Source organism: Eptatretus burgeri, chromosome 6 (assembly GCF_056783735.1).
Source record: "Eptatretus burgeri isolate ZD-2024b chromosome 6, Ebu_testis_v1, whole genome shotgun sequence".
In the NCBI taxonomy this organism is placed as follows: domain Eukaryota; kingdom Metazoa; phylum Chordata; class Myxini; order Myxiniformes; family Myxinidae; genus Eptatretus; species Eptatretus burgeri.
Window position 1 is genome coordinate 79,366,136 of NC_140966.1, and position 19,252 is coordinate 79,385,387.

General features: G+C 43.9%; 1 protein-coding gene across 4 annotated transcripts in view; it reads right to left on the reverse strand.

Annotated features, from left to right (window-relative positions):
• The window catches only part of NRDC (nardilysin convertase), a 111,983-nt gene that overhangs the window by 73,714 nt on the left and 19,017 nt on the right, over positions 1-19,252 (reverse strand). For all 4 annotated transcript variants that reach the window (XM_085885815.1, XM_085885816.1, XM_085885814.1 and 1 more), the window contains exons 9-17: positions 9,943-10,000; positions 6,788-6,861; positions 6,299-6,368; positions 2,582-2,659; positions 2,369-2,486; positions 1,961-2,019; positions 1,531-1,690; positions 1,214-1,343; positions 465-551 (exon numbers count right to left, since the gene is read on the reverse strand). In XM_085885815.1, coding sequence (XP_085741941.1) covers positions 465-551; positions 1,214-1,343; positions 1,531-1,690; positions 1,961-2,019; positions 2,369-2,486; positions 2,582-2,659; positions 6,299-6,368; positions 6,788-6,861; positions 9,943-10,000 — 834 coding nt within the window. The remainder of the gene's footprint in view (positions 1-464; positions 552-1,213; positions 1,344-1,530; positions 1,691-1,960; positions 2,020-2,368; positions 2,487-2,581; positions 2,660-6,298; positions 6,369-6,787; positions 6,862-9,942; positions 10,001-19,252) is intronic.

Here is a 19,252-nt window from a genome sequence, read left to right on the forward strand (position 1 = left end):
CATTTGCGCTTGTACAAACGTTCCTTTTTAACGTTGGATCTTCCCCTTGATGATTCCACACGCATGGAGGAGGGCGGGCCTCCTGGTTTGGCACTATTTTAAGCATCAGTCTTGGACACTAGTTTTTGCCTTGGTGTGTCTTTGGCCAAGATAAAATCACATTTTAATGCAGATCTGCAAATAAACTTATCTGCTGTGTCTACTACTGCGTGACACCACGTAACCAAAAATGTCATCAGGGATGTGTTATTGGATTGACTGATCAATTGCGAGGACACAAGTGTTCTCTTGGTGGAACAAAAAAAAACAAAACAAAAAAATAACCTGTGAAATCAATATAGATAATGCATCAACAAAAGAATATTTGCGAAGCATATAAACGCATTCATAATTGATGTATTACCTGATATTAATAACAAAACAAGTGACAATGATGGCAACAGTGATGGAAATCGTGATCATACCAATGTAGGGGTTGGGTTCCGGAAGATGCAGAATCGGTTCCAAGGCAAAGTCAGAGGCCCAAAGGTTTGCCCACTCCGCCGGAATATCTGAGAGGGCACACAAGTTTTGGCTATGCTTGGATCAGCTTTCCTTTACCTTCAAACATTCAAAAACCCCAAAATTATTGTACAGAGGAAAGCATGAATGTCAGAGTTGAGACACAAACCATTGAGCAAACCGATCTTTCCAGGAGTTTAACTTATTTGATCAGCATCAATGCCGTCAAACATTGAGAAATATCTCTCGAGGCCATCTACATAATTATATGCACAGCAATTTTGTATAAAAGATTTTTGTGATATAAAAGGACAGACGTGCTCCATTGTATTAATCTATCATCATCGAATGGCTCATCATTGTTCATATAATATTGTCGCGTAGATCGTAGCCATGTCCATTGGTGCCGATATTCAATAACTAAAAAAGAGGTTCCATCCTAAATCCTCCACCTGTTGAGTTACACACGCTGGAGCATTTGCACCAAGAGATTGCTGCGTTGGCTGGAGGGACAGGGAAGGAGACGGATGAAGCCGATCTGATTACATTCATTCATTTATTCACACTTCCAGTAGAAATATTGAATAAATAATTTGCGTTGTTGGTGTGGAAAGTCGGTTTTTCAAGACAGAGTTTATACGGTCAGGGGAAAAAAAATTGGAGTTGCCCCCGCTTTTAACAGAAAATATTCCACCCAAGATAATACGTATACCTTCGTCAATGTACGCTGTTCCAAACCAGTTCTCACGCAATGTACAGCATGCTTTGTGTCCCGCATCCTGTGATGCAAGCATCAGATTGGCTTGTTGTGGTGTCAGTTGATCAAGCACAGAGACGATCACCTGAAGGCAACAAGGCAAGTTTTCCTTTTTGTGAATGTATCGATTGGTACAGCTACAACGTCTGCCTCATGTCTGTCTACAATGCCTGTCTGGTATGCATTACACCTGCCTCATGCCTACAATAATCAAGTCAAATATATACACAAAGGAGAGAATAAAAGCATTGTTCAAAATGTGATGAAAATACCATGGGATCGTATTGCAGTAGGAGATAGTCTCCGGCAAGTGCGAGGTGTGGAGGATACATGTGCAATGCTTGGCAGATATCTTCGCAGTGTACAAGGGCCTCGTGCTCCTCTCCCCAGGAAAACTCATTTCGTTCAATTGCACTCACTTCTTCAAACACACTAGAAGGAAAATCACTGATGATTAAATGGACACTGTATATATATGTATGTATATATATATATATATATATATATATATATATATATATATATATATATATATATATATATATATATATATATATATATATATATATATATATATCGCTGTCACTTAAACAGCAATCCCATCCAGTTACCGTAAACATGTGCATGGATGTAAACGATGCATAACAATCGCATCATTGTTTGTTTTGTTATAGTGAAAGATAAAGAGGGAGAATATCTCACCGCTGGTTAGGCCCTGCTTTTTGTAGCATCTTCAAGTATTGGAACACCAGGTGCACAACCTGGGAGGAAGAAAGGCATTGCTAAAACCAACAGAGCACAACTACCGGTCAGGAAAGTCAGAACAGAGAAGCTATTAAGAATCAAGTTGGCAGAGAATTTGGAATTTGCCTTTAAATATTGGAAAAAAAGGTGTTTTTTGGAATTGAGACCGAGTGCACACCAAAGGAAATGGAAAGTCGTGTTAACTGGTAGAACCAATGGCAATGAAATTGTGTTCACAAAAGGAACATGGATTTGTAATCAATGCAAGTGTGTGGAAGTAGTAGTGAGGTAGGGAGGTGGTGGGGTGGTTGGGGGGGGGGGGGGCAGTAGCATGGCATAGCTGGTGATAGCTTTAAAATGTTGCACCTGTTTCCAGTGAGATAATCCATTGTCAGTGAGAGTGATGGCAACTGAAAGTAGAGCTCCTGTGGGGTTATGCTCAAATCCCAAACTGGAACCACAAAGCAACCGTGTCGCCCAACAACTGAAAAATAAAATACAATACAAACAATACAATAAGTGAGCAACTGCCGATTTCCAGATACAGATCGACTTGCAATTGCTGATGACTTATCTCACCGCTTCCGAAGTGTTGCCATGATGCCGCCTTTACCTTCATGACCAATAAGCCATGACAAATATGTCAATGGCTTTACCCTGCCAGGAGCAGAAAACAAAAAAATACAAATGACAAACATTTCATTTACAAAAAAGAAAAGAAAATCTACACTCAATTGCAATCAAATATTTCTAATGAAACATTTTGATTTTATATATTTGACAATGCATTTTGCCTTTAGTTCTTATTGGTGTCTGTCTTTTGTCCATACATCTATGCCACTTCTTATCCCTATCTCTCCAAAATATCACACTGCATACTTGACATGATACTATATCTGCTTCTGGCCAAGGGTGTCAGTTTGTTGCTCTGCTTTGTTCCTAACTTCTTCCTGTATGCCTTTTTGATAGGTAGAATGCCAGCATACCTTTTGAGTTGTTGCTTCTTCATGCAAACTATGTTGGGGAATTCGCACAACTTTCAAATCAGGTCTCTCCATCTCTTCTGAGGTAAGGCGGTGCGAGGAGGCTGTGAACGCCAGCTGCAGAGTACCCATGCGATGGCTCAACATCCTGGCAATATGACCCAGCCAGTCTATTCATATTCTTTGATACTGGTCCTGGATCTCCCCCCCCCAAACCCCCACCCACAAACAGCTCTCTGAATACACGTCATATTAATTGCATGGTCGATTGCTGTTGTCTAGAAATGCTGAGGACTGCCCTGATGCATTTATGGTGGAAGGCATGTAGCTTCTTGAGACATTTGCACAATGGTGTCCAGCACTCTGCACCGCACAACAGCGCAGACAGTACACAAGCCTGGTAAACAAGACACTGTTGTTTTGGTGGTTAGATGGTGATTCTTGAAAAGAGCTCATCTCAAAGCCCCAAAAGCCCTCGAAGCTTGGACGATCCTCCTCTCAATGTCCACATCTACCTTTCCAGATGAAGCAGTCACCCCAAGTAGGGGAACTCGCATACACACCAACTTTCCTCATTTCTCACTTGCAAAGGTTCTATGTCGGTATCAATGACTTCTCCACCAGCAACCATCATTTTTGTCTTGGTGAAGCTCACACTCCGTCCGAGACCCATTGCTGTCCTCGAAAAATCTCTCATGGCGACTTCGGCACCTGCTCGTGTAATGCCCAACAGTGCAGCATCATCTGCAAACTGGCATTCAGTCAAATGTGTTTGGGATGAGTTCCTCATGTATCGTCTGAAAATATTATGGTCCAGCTTGTAATTCACGAGGATCCCCGTTCCATGCACTCCTGTGTAACATGCTCAGTCCACCTTTATGGAAAGTCGTGAAGGTGATCGAAGAACTCAATTTCCACCACACGGCCTGCATACCAATTGTCATTGCCATTGGATACCCCTCATGAAGGCAATCGTCAACAACGATCTCATCCAATAGCTTCCCATTCACACATATCCAGGCCTTCATGAACTCGTGAAAAGACTGAATTAGCAGGACAACACTTTCAGGGATGCAGAGTTTCTCAAGCACTTTCCACAAGGTAGCGCAGGAGACCAAGTCATATGCCTTCCTTAAGTCAACAAAGAAGAATACCTTAGCTTGATGCTCATAGGACTTCTCGAGGAGTTGCCGAACTGTGACTATCATGTCTGAACAGCCTCTCCCTTCCCGGAAGCAACAATGAGATTCAGGCAGTTCCTCTTCTGCCACTCTCTGTAATCTTATTTGCAAGAACAACTTGCAGGATGCCAAAGACATCAAGAAGAGCAATTCCTCACTCGTCATCACAAAAAGAAAGGTCTCCCTTCTTAAGGATAGGAACCAGAACAGTATCAAACCAATCTCTATGTACTTCCTTTTCAGATAGCAGTATGAGGTCTTGGAGGTAATTAAGGAACTCACTCTTACAACATTCAGCTCTCAACATATCTTGCAAGACACCTGATGTTACAGCTGCTTTTTCATTTCTGAGCTTATTTGTAATCACAAGTATCTCCAACCTGGATGGTGGTTCTTCCAGTTGGGTTCGCATATGCCTCTCGTTTTGTCAACCTCAGCCATGATAAAACAACTCTGAACATACAACACTTTTGAGAAGTGTCTCCTCTATCTCTCTTGCTAAACCTGTATAGAGGTGCAAGGGACACCACTTTGTGTAACATTCTCGTGGGACTCAAGTGACGTGAAAAAACACCTGGCAAGCAGCAGAGAACCCTTCCGCGGGCCCCAGCCAGGCTCCGTGAAGAGGCCATCGGGTTCCAGACGGCTTCTCCCCTGATATGCATTCAAATCAACTTAGAGCAGTGATCTTCACCATTTTCTTATGGGAAGGGGGGGGGCACTTTTGCCGAAAAGCGATCAGTGTGAGAGCCGCCACACTGTCTTCAGGACTCCATAATGGCTACTATTAGGCCTCGTCTCCACATACCTTTCTTTGTTGTGGTTAACTGGGAATGCAAGTGTAATTGTTTGTATACTGGAACCATATCCTGATATAGTTGTGTTACTTTATGCTTCGTGTTGAAACACTCATTTGAAACCATTGGGTCAATTTGATAGCATTTATGGCTGATTATGATGGGGGTGTTTTCACAGTTGTGTATTGTCGGTTGCACATCAGGGGCTGCAGTTTGGCCCGCCAGTGGCTCGCGGGACATGCAATGAAGAACAGGGACTTAGAGGGCCATCATTAGCCCCCGTTGGATTTGGTCTCGATTTTCATATCAGTGCGTGCGTACGTCCGCAACAATATCTTGGACATGTATAGAATGATTTTATTTGTATTTGGCAGAAAGACAACACATGATGGTATACATATGCACATCATTTTGCAGCTGACTGGCAGCCATTTTAGTGTCGAATACTGGGAAAAGCCATTTTAATTGGGGGAAAAAAATAAACCTGGTGTCGAATACCTCCTCAACCATTTCTCTGAGATGCATTTACTGATGTTGTTCAAACTTGGCACACATATAAAGAATGATGGCTTACATAAGCGCATCATTTTTTTTTCGAGATCAGATCCTTGATGGCTGACTGGCGGCCATTTTGTTTCTCACATGAGCCCCCAAATATTTCTCAGACGTGCATGGTCCGATTTTGTTCAAACTTGGCAGACAGATAATGAATGATGGTTTCTATATGCGTGTAATTTTAATTTTTTTTTTTTTTACAAGATCAGATCCAAGATGGCCGATTAGTGGCCATTTTAGTTGTAAAAATCCTGATGTTGAACATGTCCTCAACCATTTCTCCGACATGCATTGAGCAATGTTGTTCAAATTTAGCACAGATTGATTAAATGATAGCTTACATATGCACGTCATCCCCCCCCCCCCCCCAAGATCAGATCCAAGATGGCTGACTGGTGGCCATTTTGTTACTTTAATGTATCCCCAACCATTTCTCAGACATGCAAGGTCCAATTTTGTGCAAACTTCTCACAAGCATAGTACATGATGTCATACACGTGCCCCTCACTTTATTTTGCAATCTGATCAATGATGGCCGACTGGTAGACAGGCGGCCATTTTAATTGTACATAAATATGGTCGAGCCCTTTAACTCCCAACAGCAAAATTACTAAAACAACAGGGGGGGGGGGGTTACGACATTTTTTGTCTTTTCTTACTTGGTTTCTTTGTTTTTTCATTAAGCAGCTTATTGGTGTACACTGCACATGCAAGCCTTTCTAAAACAGAGGTAATGTACAGTTGTAAATAAGTAGAAATACAAAATGCAATTGACTTTACCGGTAATGCTGTAGTAAGCAGGGAAGGGCCCAGGTTAAAGTCAGCGTGTGTGATGTCTTCACGGGAACCACTGGAATCAAAGCATTCATCTAAATCTCATCCTCATCCTTATCCTTATGCACAAAGCTCAAACATGATGGGCCAATTGGCCTGCCCTCATGTGTCCAGGTTCCGTGTATATCAGCAAACATTATAACCTCAGGTATAACAGCCATTTAAAATCACCCTCAATTATCGAGATTAAACAAGAAAAATAGAAATAAATAAAAAAACGCATCAACTTTGATCTCAGAATTGAAACTCATCCTCACCTTTTTACTTGCTGCCACAAATCCTGACAATACAGTGAACATTTCACACAGATTTTTACCTCATCCTGAATAACAACAATGCATTTTACCTTATCCTGAATAGATTTAAACTCTCATCTTCACCTTATACAGCAATCTCAAGTAACATTTGCCTCTGAATAACAAAATGGTGTCATACCACGATAAAGGCGATGCAGTACGGATGGTTCAAAAGCTGGACCAACGTGGGAAAAGTCTGGCTTTGGACGGTTACTGATCATGAGGAAACACACACACATAGAATGCAGATTTCGGGATTATCAAAATGTTTGAGACTTCAAATTAAGGATCATGTGTACAAATTAGGTTTACGTGTCATCATATCTGACAAATCATTTGAAAGCCATATCTCGAATTTATCATGTTGGATGAAGTGCTGAAACTCTCAGATCTCATTATACCAAAAAAGGCAGGCATAGCTGATAGTATTTGCACAAATCATAAACAATCCAATTAAAAGACAGAAAAACTATCTATATCTAATTCGCCATAATTTGTATGTTAGCAAGTTTCACATATAAATGATGCCTGAAGCACATCAAAGAAAATCCCATCTAATGTTTCGATATATAGGAAATATAGTTCATCTTCATCACATTCTTTAAAGATAATTTTGAATGTGATTGGTTCAGAAATTAATGTTTCATAGTTGGAAGGAGATGTCAGAGGAAATTACACTGAACATTTTGACCATAATAAGTCTGTTTATATTTATCTTTTAGCAAATTAGAAATTAGATATAGATTACGTTAAATCAGACCTCAATTATTCTGGGAAGAAAAGGCCAAATACTTCGGATGAAATTCGAATTTAGATATAGATTACGTTTAATTAGACAATGATTAAATTAGAATTAGATGTAGATTACGTTTAACTCGACATGGATTACATGATGAAGGAGAAGGGCACTCGGTGGTTTACATATATATATATATATATATATATATATATATATATATATATATATATATATATATATATATATATACATATACATATACATATACATATACATATACACACACACACACAGTATATAACATTCAATTAGACAGAGAGTAAATTAGGATCTGGCAATATAACGATATACCGGTTTTACCGGTATAATTTTTCATAGAGATGTACCGGTATTGGAATTCTGAAAATACCGGTATACCAGAAAAAAAATAAAAATAAAAAAAAACACTGGGATATTACCAACAAATCGATGAAATATTTATACAATCTTTGAATAACATACATGATTTAAAACGCAATGATGCGCTCGACATCTTGGATACCCCTTGAACAGTGAAATGTATGATGTACCAAGAAGTAAAGACAGTAGGTTTTAACTTTTAACCATCAACATCCAAGCACTGTACAAGCAATTGGGTTTTTCTTTGCCCTCATGGCTGTTTTTAAAGCAATTGCCAATTTGTTATTTTATATGAATCAGATGTGCTTTAGAAAGCCTGTGTTGATTAGGCCGAAGTCACATTTGCTCTATGGCGAGGATACAGCGGCCGTACGCCCTCTGAATTGACAGAAACGTGCGGCGGCCGCAGAGTTTTTGCAGTGGCCTCAGGGTGGCCCTACGCCGTTTGGCTATCTTTTGCAGGCTGTAGGGGGTCGCCGTGGAATTGTAACTTTTTTCATTTATACGTTGGCCGTAGCAATTTGACATGCCGTAGTTGTGACGTAGTTGTGTTCCACATCGACCGTACGTAGGGCGTACGGTGGGTTTGCGTTATTTGTGCGGCTGCTGTAGTCTCTTATCAATGAAAAATGAGTTTTGCCCTAAAAACCGAACACATTTTCAAAAACCGAAGACAACGTTGCGTTCATGTTTGTTCACGAGTCTCCCCTACCTGTTCAACATGCATCTTCATGCTTTGTTCATTCAGTTCGTCGGTGGAAGTACTCGTGAAAGCATCTCTCGTGTGTCGATCGCTACTTTACCTTGTGTTTTCACCTTGATTTGTGTTTTTATTTTTTTTTTACTCATCTTGTGTTTTAATTAATAACAAAAAGCAATCCGATCACGTGGTGTGATGGACTGTGGGATTAAATTTCACAGAAAAACCGTAATTTGGAATATCCATGATTACCTCAGCCCGATGCGTTTGATGAAAGTGATTATGGTTCTGGGGGCATCATGTTTGATGAGCTGCCCTGGGGGCAAGCGCTCGCAAAGTGCGCGAGTGATCGGAACCCAGGCCGGAGCTCGAGCCTGTGTGAACCTTTGGATTGGTGATTGTACAATACACCACCACCGAAGGTCATTTACTCATCTTATTTTACCTTAAACATGGGTAATTTCAGTTGAAAGTGGGTTTTCTTGGGGTCCAGGAACAGATTAATTCACTCCATTATTTCTTGTTGGGAAAATAGTTTGGGAATCTAACTTTTTGCAATCCGAACAGCCTCCTGGAACGATTTCAATTCGGATTCTGGGGGCACCACGTACTGGTATATTCTGAACTGTTATATTTTTATTTCAGTAAAAACAGAACTGGTATATATACCCACTCGTTACCGTCCGTCTGGCCACACGTTCGCCTTAGGGTCCCCCTGCGGTCGCCTTGCGGGCACCTTAAGGCTACCTTGAAAATTCATTGGCAGCCGCAGGGTCGCCCTAAGGTCACCGTGCGACATCAAATCAAAGACCGTACGGCACCCCCACGTTTTCAGTCTCCACAATTTCTAAATACGCCGTGCGGCTCCCCGAAAAATAAAAACATATGTGACTGCTACATTGTGTGACCGTAGAAATACTGCGACCACCGTATAATTCTAGTGGCCGTAGATTTTGGAGGCCCCACAGCCGCCGTGGCAAATGTGACTTAGGCCTAACTGACACGGCAATCCACGATAGTCATACCAGGATGAAGCGATACCTGTACGGTGATCCGCGAGAGTCATACCGACTTGGTGATCCGCAATAGCGATACCGGCCTGTGCCAATTACAAATACTGATCTCATTTAAAAACAAAATTATTTTTAATACAAGTTGAAGGTGGAAGTAAAATAATCATTCTCATCATGGGGGAATACTTTGAAAAATTACCATGTGTCGATGATGTGCACGTCATATAGAAAATGGAATACATAATGGACCATTGCATATTTTTGGAACCCGAGTAAAAAAAAAAAAAATATTTTTTTTAATACAGATATATTGGTATCTCAATATCAGGAAAAATAAAAATAAAAAATAAAAAAAGATACTGACTGAGCCTCGAGTAAATTAGAATTAGATATATATTACATTTAATCAGACCTCGATTATTCTGGGGGAAAAGGCCACATACTTCTGAGGAATGTCCGAGAATATCTTTGTCACAAGATGTTCCAGATGATCAAGGGAGTCTGGAGAAGAAAGCAATGTAGATGAAGAAAATTAAGCAAAGCTATCGGAGCTAAAACAAAACAAACATTGCCAAAACACTTATCCTGGAAGAAAGTACATTCAAGTTCGGTAAGCAGAACTTTAGCAAAACCTGAAGTTACCTCAAAATCCACTGGTGAGAACACTCATGGTGATAAAGGAATTATGTACACAAAGGATAAGTACAGCATCAATACAAAGGATGAAAAGGGATACGGTGTGATATTAAATTTGCACAAGCAAGTAAGTATCATCCCAAAACCTGGCTTATTTGCCTTCAGCACAGCACCACTGAAACAAATTAACAGAAAAGTGAGAAACAAAAGGGACGAGAGAGGAAAGAAACAGGGAATTCCAATTGCGTGACAATACCATGGTAAAAAAAAAAAATAAATTCACACATGTGTGTGTATGTAATATATATATATATCTTCTTCTTCTACTTTCGGCTGCTCCCGTTAGGGGTCGCCACAGCGGATCATCTCTATGATCCGCATAGTGATTTGGCACATGTTTTACGCCGGATGCCCTTCCTGACGCAACCCTGGTCGCCTCTTACGACACAGAGATATGGTACACCTATTTTAACTGGGGTATATACATATACATATATATATATATATATATATATATATATATATATATATATATATATATATATATATATATATATATATATATATATATATATATATATATATATATATATATATACAGTGTGGCTGCCAAAAAAAATGTGGGATTTTTTTGTGGGAAAATGTGAGATTTCAAAATTTGAATGCAGTTAAAGCTATCAAACTAATTAGGGTGCTCAGATTGTATGGTATCAACATTATAAGCAGTAAACATCCTATATCCACCTATTTCAATTAAAAAATATACATAATAACTCCTACATGAAGCAATATAGTGTCTGTATGGTTACATCATCTTACTTAGTACATGTATCGCCTATGGTTGCATAAATATCATGTATACCTCATGATTAGGTTGGCATTGATGAAAGCCTTTATACTATTGTACATGTTTCAGGATACAACAGTATATGTAATCTTAATTAAAATGCACAAATTCAGGAGTGTACACTATGCAAATATAACACATTAATATTGGACTTTCAAAACACTTTAGTTTTTTATTTAAGATGTTATAACTCAAACTGCTTACATTCTGGAGTACAACTATCAGTGCCAAGTGGGCTTTAGAACATAAAATATAAACAGTATTACTATTATGGAGAAAAAAAATAATAAAATCATTTCCCTCGCATTGAATTATAAATAACATGTGAAAATAAATCCGTCTTACTTCGGTGAGGGCTTTAATGCTACAAAGTGAAAATAGCCCTTTCATCTGCAAAATAACATAATATATAAATGTGATACCATACATGATGCCAGGTTCAATGGCTGAACAAAGCAAAGTCATCACAGCACCCATGAAAAAACTTTATTACAATGAAACTTATTTACATGGTTTATGATTTAACAGATTAACTCCTTCAAACATATAATACATTAGGACTGTTTCCATTTATTTTCCATCACCACTAACACCATCAACCTGACCTGAGAGGCATATCACAATGATCACCCACATTACAATTTTCTTTTTCTGCACTGAGACAGTTTTTTTCCAATTTTTCCAAGCTGGAATTGGTTTGTGACAGCTTATTATGTCCTGATTCAAGGAGGGCCTGAGCTGCACAAATTTCTACCATTCTTTGAGATTTTGATGCCAGAGCTTTCTTCAGACGTTCATTCGCTTCAGCCACAAGTTTATCAGCTGTTTTCAGGTCTAGTTGAAGTCTGTCCTTCTGTTCCCTGAGTTTTTTTTCTCCTCAGTCTTTTGGAGCTCCATCTGATCCTTTGCTTTTTGTTGCTCTTTTTCTTCAGCTTCTTTTTTTAGCTTCTGTTTCTCCATCTCCTGTTTTGCATCTCTATCTGCTTTGTATTTCCTATGTGCTTGGCACACACTCTCCAGCATCGATTTGGAAACTGGAACTTGGCATGGTTCACCCTTTCCATTATAGGTCACTGCATCTTTTATGGTTCTCAAACCATTCACAGCATTTTCACTCAGATGGATTCTCAGTGAAGTGACTGTATATTTGTTCAGTGAAAAACCCCTTTCAACATCAGCCTGTCCATGTGATATGGCCAAAACAACTTTCACAAACTGTCCAAGAATGGGGTACTTCTCTTTGCCAGTAGAGGTCTTCACATCCAACACTCTGGCCCAATATCTATCAACTCTCTGATATGAGCCTCCTTCCTCCATGAACCAGGATTCATTGATTTCATTCTCAGCCTGGTAAAGCATCCATTCATCACCAATTTGATCTATGTCTTTATCAGAAAAGATATGAGGAAATTTCCGGGCAGCTGCTTTGAGAGAATCCATTGATTTCTCCTGCTGTCTCATCAGTGGATGTAAGAAACGTAATCGCCTCAGTAAAGAATTGTCCAGTGGAAGGCGATTAATCAAATGCTTTGCAACAGCAGCATATGCATCCTTGACATCTGAGAAGAAACCAACTTTATCCAATGGAGTGATGTTCTTCTTTGGCAGAAGCTGTCTTGTTGATTTACCAATGGCAATGCGGTCATTGGATAACATCAGGTCCTTCTTCATAATGTCAGTATCAAGCAAATCTTGGCCTTCTTTGTCTTTTATGACTTCACATTTCAGAAATTTCTTAAGTATGTTCTTCAAGAGATCTGAGAGCTCTGAATAAAGGACATGTATGAGTGGCTCTTGAGACTGGAAAAGAGTGAGGAACCCATTAAATGCACTGGTAAGGTACTACAAGAAGTGCAATCTGAGCAGGGTCAGGTCACACAGCTGATTTCTAACGTCTTTGTATCTCTGACTAGAGATAAGCAGCATCACATTTTCTTTTGGGAGGAAGACAGTGAAGTACTCAACCAAACTTTTCCATTGCTCTATCACTCTTTCCAATACAGGGCCAATTCTCAACCATCGATTGCTAACATAGCGTAGAAGAACATGGTCCTCCACCTCCATCAAAGCTTGAATTTGGGAGTAGTCCTCTTTATGTGATGCCGTTTGATGGAAGAACTTGAATAGCTGATCAAGAAAACTGTCGATGCCCCACGATTCTAGAACACCCATTGTTTTTCCAAATGCATTGTGTACTGTGTGTATGTTGCATGATCCTACATCAACAAGCCCATGGGAACCTGCACCCTTGCAGTCTGCATCCATTTTTTCCCATAATGCTTTGTTTACATTAGGTCCATCCATTCCCAGCATAATCATGTTTTTTAAATCAAGACCATATTCTTCCAATGCGTCTGAAAGGGTGTCCCTCAAAATTTGAGCAGTTGCATGACCCAACATCTTTGACTTCAGGTAGCGTGTGTCAATCAATCCATCATTCCAAAAACGAATATGGATATCTAGTTGCTTTTTCATCTGGTCATTAGTAGTTTCATCTAACAAGATGGCATAAAATGTAGAAGTGTTCCTAATCTTTGTAACAAGATCTTCATGAAAGAAAGAACCAAGTCCATGTGAGACTACATATGAGACTTTACTACAGTTAAGTTTCACATCCCTTGCAACATCACTGTCGGCGAACATTTCTTGAAATGTTTCAGCTATCTTATCACATGATCTGAAAGATAAATTGTCTTGTGCAACTTCCATGACCCATATAGCTTCTGCTTTTGTAACTTTGTCCTGGTGTGAAAGAGTCCATTTTTGGGATGCTCCAGAGGTTGATGCTTGTGACAAATATACCCCACCTGACCCAATTTTCAGCTTTGACTGTCCAGATGCAATTGCAGTTTTAGCCACTCTAATATGCTTTGTTCCTTCAGCATGTCTTTGCAGTTGATAAACACGACCATTGCTAATATCAATGTCTTTCTTGCACAACGCACAATGAGCTTCCTGGTCTGATTTCTTTTGTACCCACTGGCTAAGCGCATGCCCATTCTTGTCCACACTATGCATCCAATTTTCATTAAATTTTGTTGTATGTCATGGCATTTTGATGAATTAATAATATTGTTACGGCTGTGGAAATTCGCAATACACCATAAAGGGTCCTTAGATCAGTTATGACGCTAAGTTCATGTGTAGTTAGTCCACACCTGTTGTTTAGGGGGAATATGTGTGATTCATCCGGGCTGCGACGCTTTGAGTTAGCCATTTTTCTTTCTCTATCGTTATTTTGGATCCAACAACCTCAAACCAACCAAGGACAACGGTAAAAAAGAAACCTGCGCTAGTACGTGGGTTTGCGCACCCCTCTGCGGTGCCAAGGCTGGCACGGGAATGGGGGCAGGGTAGCTCCCTCCCCATTGGTGGAGGCCCGGCGTGAGGTGGTCGGAGTGGGGGCACGCCCCCCTTCGAGAGCCTTCTGGAAACGCCTCGAAGGGAGGTGGAGCCGCGAACGGGGCGGAGCCCCGCGCGGCAAAGGGCGGAGCCCCGCCTTACAAAAGGCAAACGGAGGCGAGGCTCACGCTCTCCGATCATGGCTCATGTTGGCTGTAGCTCTCTCCGAAAAAGGCACCATATATCTCTATCTCTATCTCTATCTCTATCTCTATCTCTATCTCTATCTCTATCTCTATCTCTCCAAAAAGGCTCGATCTCTCTCGCTCTCTCTCGAAAAAGGCTTGGTTTCTCTCCTTGGGTCCCGCTCTCCAAAGCGCTCCCTTCCTCCTCTCTCGTTACCGCGCTCGTGGCCCGGCGCGACATGTTGGTGGAGACGTGGACGGGAGGCGCCGCAGTGCGGCCTGTGGTGGACCTGCGCGTCCGGACGAGGGGTGCCGGAGAGGGTTCGCCGGCCGCGTGGGAGGCCGGAACCAGGCGCGACCGCGCTGACGGTAGTAGGAGAGGACGACTCAACGGTCCATGAGGGAAGTCACTTCTTTTCTTTTCTTTTTGGGCTTTTGTATGTGTGTTTACGGCGCCAGTCCGACAAGTAAAACCTGTATAAGTGACTGTGCTGTAAATAATTGCCTTTTATTCGGTCGTAGTGCTTTCCTTTGTTCCTATTTCCTTGCTTACGTGTGTGAAATAAAGTGCTTGCTTGTTGAACTGTTCCCCCGTTTTGCTTCGTCCTTTCCTTTGTTGAATCTCCATCTTGCATCACGTGAGGGATTGATAGTGGGTTGGAAACACCCGGTAACCAATCTGAACCATCAAGGTCGACGATAACTCCGCTCGGTTATCCCTGTAGCATGGAATGAGCCGCTTAAGCGGTTCGTGTCCGGAGTCGACCTGTGGCATGGTACAACCCCTCGGTAGGTTACCCGTGCGAGTACTTAGGTATATCGACTTTTGGCGATTCACCCTATTTCGCAAAGGTAGAATGCAGACTGGGTTGTGGTGAGGTTAAACCCCCAACCGTGACTAGCTCCTTGGCGATAGTTCCAAGAGGGTCATGACTGAATTGTTCGTTCCGGTGGGCGACGCGTCGCGATTCGAGTTACGTGGCCAATCACACGCTGGGCGGGCGAAATTCGTAACATTGGTGTACAGGAGTGTGGGATTCAAATCCACCTCGGTCTCCAACTAAATTTACAGGGATCGGATCAGGGGTGTGGGAAGCAACCCCCCCGCCCTCCCCCCAAATTACGAGCAGGAAATATTTTAATCTCTTACGAGAAATAAGATGGAGTCTCAAGGCGAACGGGTGTCGGCGGTAGATATGTGTGGTAATGTAGAATCCATGGCCCAGGATGAGAGCCCCGAGCGGGAAATGCTTGTTGTGCAGGACGAACTCCCCCCACCCCCCAACTGAACCCAGAGCCCGCAATGGGTGCAGCGGCAGAGGCCACGGCGTATGACACCTCCCCTCCACCTCTCCGCCAAAATCCCCCGAGATCCCTGCTGAATCGGCTCAACCGCGTCCACTCGACATGATTTTGCAGGCAATAAGCGGAATGAAAAACGAAATGGAAGGCTTGAATAAAAAGATGGATGGAAATACACAAATACTGCGGGGTGAAATGCAGCATGTGGGGCGATGCCTGCAGGCGGGCATAATGGCGGCGCCATGTGCTGGAGCGAACGAGCTGGGGGGGAGTGCAACAGCTGTCCGGCCCGCAATGGAAGCGGGGGAGGACAAACTAATTCGGGAGACGTGTTGGGTGAGGGTAGTGACAGAGAAAGCAACAGTGACGGTGACACAGAGGGAAAAACGAAATGGGGTGACTGCGACGTGTGAGAAGAGACACGAGGTGACGACGAAGGAAATATAATGAACAGAGACACGAAGGCAGACGCAGGAGATAAAAGAAATAATAGTGGAGACAAGGGAGGTAATGGGTGAAGAGGTGACTGAGTTGGCAGAGACACGGTAGATAGAGGGTGAATTGGATGGGGTGAAAGACGAGCACACACACATGGAGTTCGTGAGGCTTAATGGGGGCGAGCTGGCGGACTGTTTAAGGACCCAGTGCGAGAAGCTGGATAGCCTCCTCCAGGAACGAGGGGAGGGAGTATGCCCCCTTGAAGCGATTCACGACCAGGTGGGTCCGGTCGAGCTTCCCAGAGTTGAGGGGGCGAGTGCTGTGGACGGGTGCACACGGAGCTTGGGGGGTATGGAGGCCCCGGATCCCTTGTTGTGGCACTAATCCCCAGTACGATTGTCCCAGTGTGTGTGGCCCGGTGTGTGTGTTCAGGAGTGAGGCGAAATGTGTGCGGAAACGCACGCATAGCGTGAATGGAAGGCTGTGTTAGAAGACCCGCGAGTGTGAGTGAAATGGTGTGCGAGGTTGCGAGTGAGCCGAGGTGCGTGCCTCCCAGCACATGGTGTGTGAGAGGGACAGCATGTGTGAGGTCGCGGTATGCAAGGGAGATGACGCTGGGCATGTGGGAGCACGCAGCCACGTCTCCGTGTGTGAATGTAATGGAGTGGTGTATGAGCGTCGTAACACGCGGGAGTGTGTGTTTTAAACGGAGACGACGGCGACAAAAGGACAAAGGCCGAGTAGCGGCCGTAGCTGTTTTGGGGACCGTGCCGGGTTACACTGCAGCGAGTGCGAGGTTCGGGCCGTGCTTCGCACGAGACCGCCACATGCGTGCTTGCGGGAGTGAAACCCGGTCTGGAAACGCCAGCGGTGGATGTTGCCGATCCCGGGGACGGACAAAGGTTAGGCTGGACAACGGATTTGGACTGGATGGGTTCTCCACGTGGGCGTGTATGTGAAGCTCTATGTGGCCTGCGTAGTGTGTTCTGTTCGCAGAGCGCACGACGCAGGTCACGGACGGGCAGAGCACATGTGTTCGTGTGGGGAACCCCTCGAAACGCGAGGCTTGTTTTTTTTGATGCGCCGGGTGACGTCATGGCTGCGTGTATGGTTGGAATCCGGCAGGAGGGTGAATCCCTGCCGGATGGTGCCGTCCAAGAGGGACGAGGGACGCGAACAGCTGCCATGACGTCACGCCAAAGGTGCGCGGCTGTGAATTGCCGCGCTGGTGCGCAGGTTGCGGGTTTCCGCGCTGGTGCTGCGCATGTGGAAAAAAGAAAATGGAGAACAAAGCAAGCCTCGCTTTCGGGTGAACAGGATTCCCTGGGCAAGGGGTGGAAGACCCCCTTAGCTTGGGCACAGGATGGAACTAGTTAGGGGGAAGGGTTAGCATAGCTCGACCGGTTTCATGGGGCAGGGGAAAGTACTCATGGGGCCCGTGGAATGGATTAGGTAGAGGGATTGTAGTTGAGATTTAGGAGGGGAAATGATTTTTAGAGATTTGAGGAGAGTGACAGACTGTGGATGTGTAGTGGGGATGTAGCTTAGCTTCGTAGTGTAAATGGAACGTGCTATAGTTTAAGGGATGACGAGGGAGCACGAGGTAGTTAGGGGATTTAGTGAGCAGTATGGCAGTGATCAGCGATGTGTGAGTTGGAGAGAGAATGGAAAAATGTACTTGATGAGTGAGTGAGGCCAGCGGGTCTGTGTGTATGGAGTGAAGGTGGTATGCATGGTGCGATGAGTGATTGGGGGGAGGAGTGATTCCTGCCCAAGGGACCCCGGGGTCAGTGTAATGCGAGTTAGCAGGGTTAGTCAAATTGACAAAATGGAGGTCGTTTTGCTGTAGGTGGGGAAGTAGGCTCGATACCTGCTTGGAGGGGTGCAGGAACCCTGTTGACGGGCTGAGAGCATGGCTGCGAAAGGTGAGTATCGCTGAGTGGGTACCCCAGGCACTGGGCTGGTCGGCCGTGGTAGGCCAAGGGCCCAGGGGGGGGGATAGAGTAGTGAGCACGGGTGCACCCGCATGATGCGGGGGCCCGGGGCGCCATAGGCCGCGTGGACAGTGCGTGGGCATGGGCGACCCTCGGAAAGGGGCCCGGGAAGCCAGGCTGCCACGTGAGCGTTTCAGGGGAGTCGCCATGGAGGGCACTCCCCGGTGTTTAGGGAGCTGGTAGGCTCGGAGGCAGTGTAGTGCCCGGGGGTGCCATTGTCAGAGAATCGGCAGAGGGTATGTAGTTCCTGCCAAGGGAGCCACGCGTCCCGGCCATGAAACTGTGCAAGGGCACGAGGGAAAATTGGGGGGCAAGGCCCAAAATTGTGAGGACACCAACACAGGCGACGGGAATCTGGGTTGTTAGAACCGATAGTTTAAGCGAGAGGCGCTTGTTGAAAGCCATGGGGTAGTTTAAGAGTTAATAGTTTGGGTAGATAGGAAGTGTACCCCTCCGCACCATCCATCCCTTCGCTCTCGTTGTGGGCCGCTGGACCCACTTTGGGTAAAGATCGCTGATGTCTGAGGAGGCCATCCTGAGGCTTTATTGGGCCTCGACGCAGGACGCTAGCTCTCCCTTATTCCCCTCCAGGAAGGGAACGTAGGGGTTGGGAGTAGGTGAGGTGACACGATAGGTTAGCCGAACAAAGACGATAAAGGGGGTTCGGGGATGAATTCATAGTGGGGGAAATAAAAGTGAAAATAAAAACAAGCAAAAAAATAAGTTGGGGCTAAATTAGGTTTTGACAAATTAAGGGGGTGGGTATGGACAGAGACAGGAAAGGCGATAGGTTGGGAGGGAGACAGTCGGAAGGTCCGAGCCCGCCTTCCGAGTGACCAGCACCACCGCACTCCCTCCACCAACCTCCATCTCAAGGCAAGGTGCCGGCCAACTTCGTCTGCTGGCCGTTTGCTGCAAGGCCTGTGCCGGCCGGATCGTCTGCTGGCTGTTTACTGCAAGGCCTGTGCCGGCCACTTCGTCTGCTGGCTGTTTACTGCAAGGCCTGTGC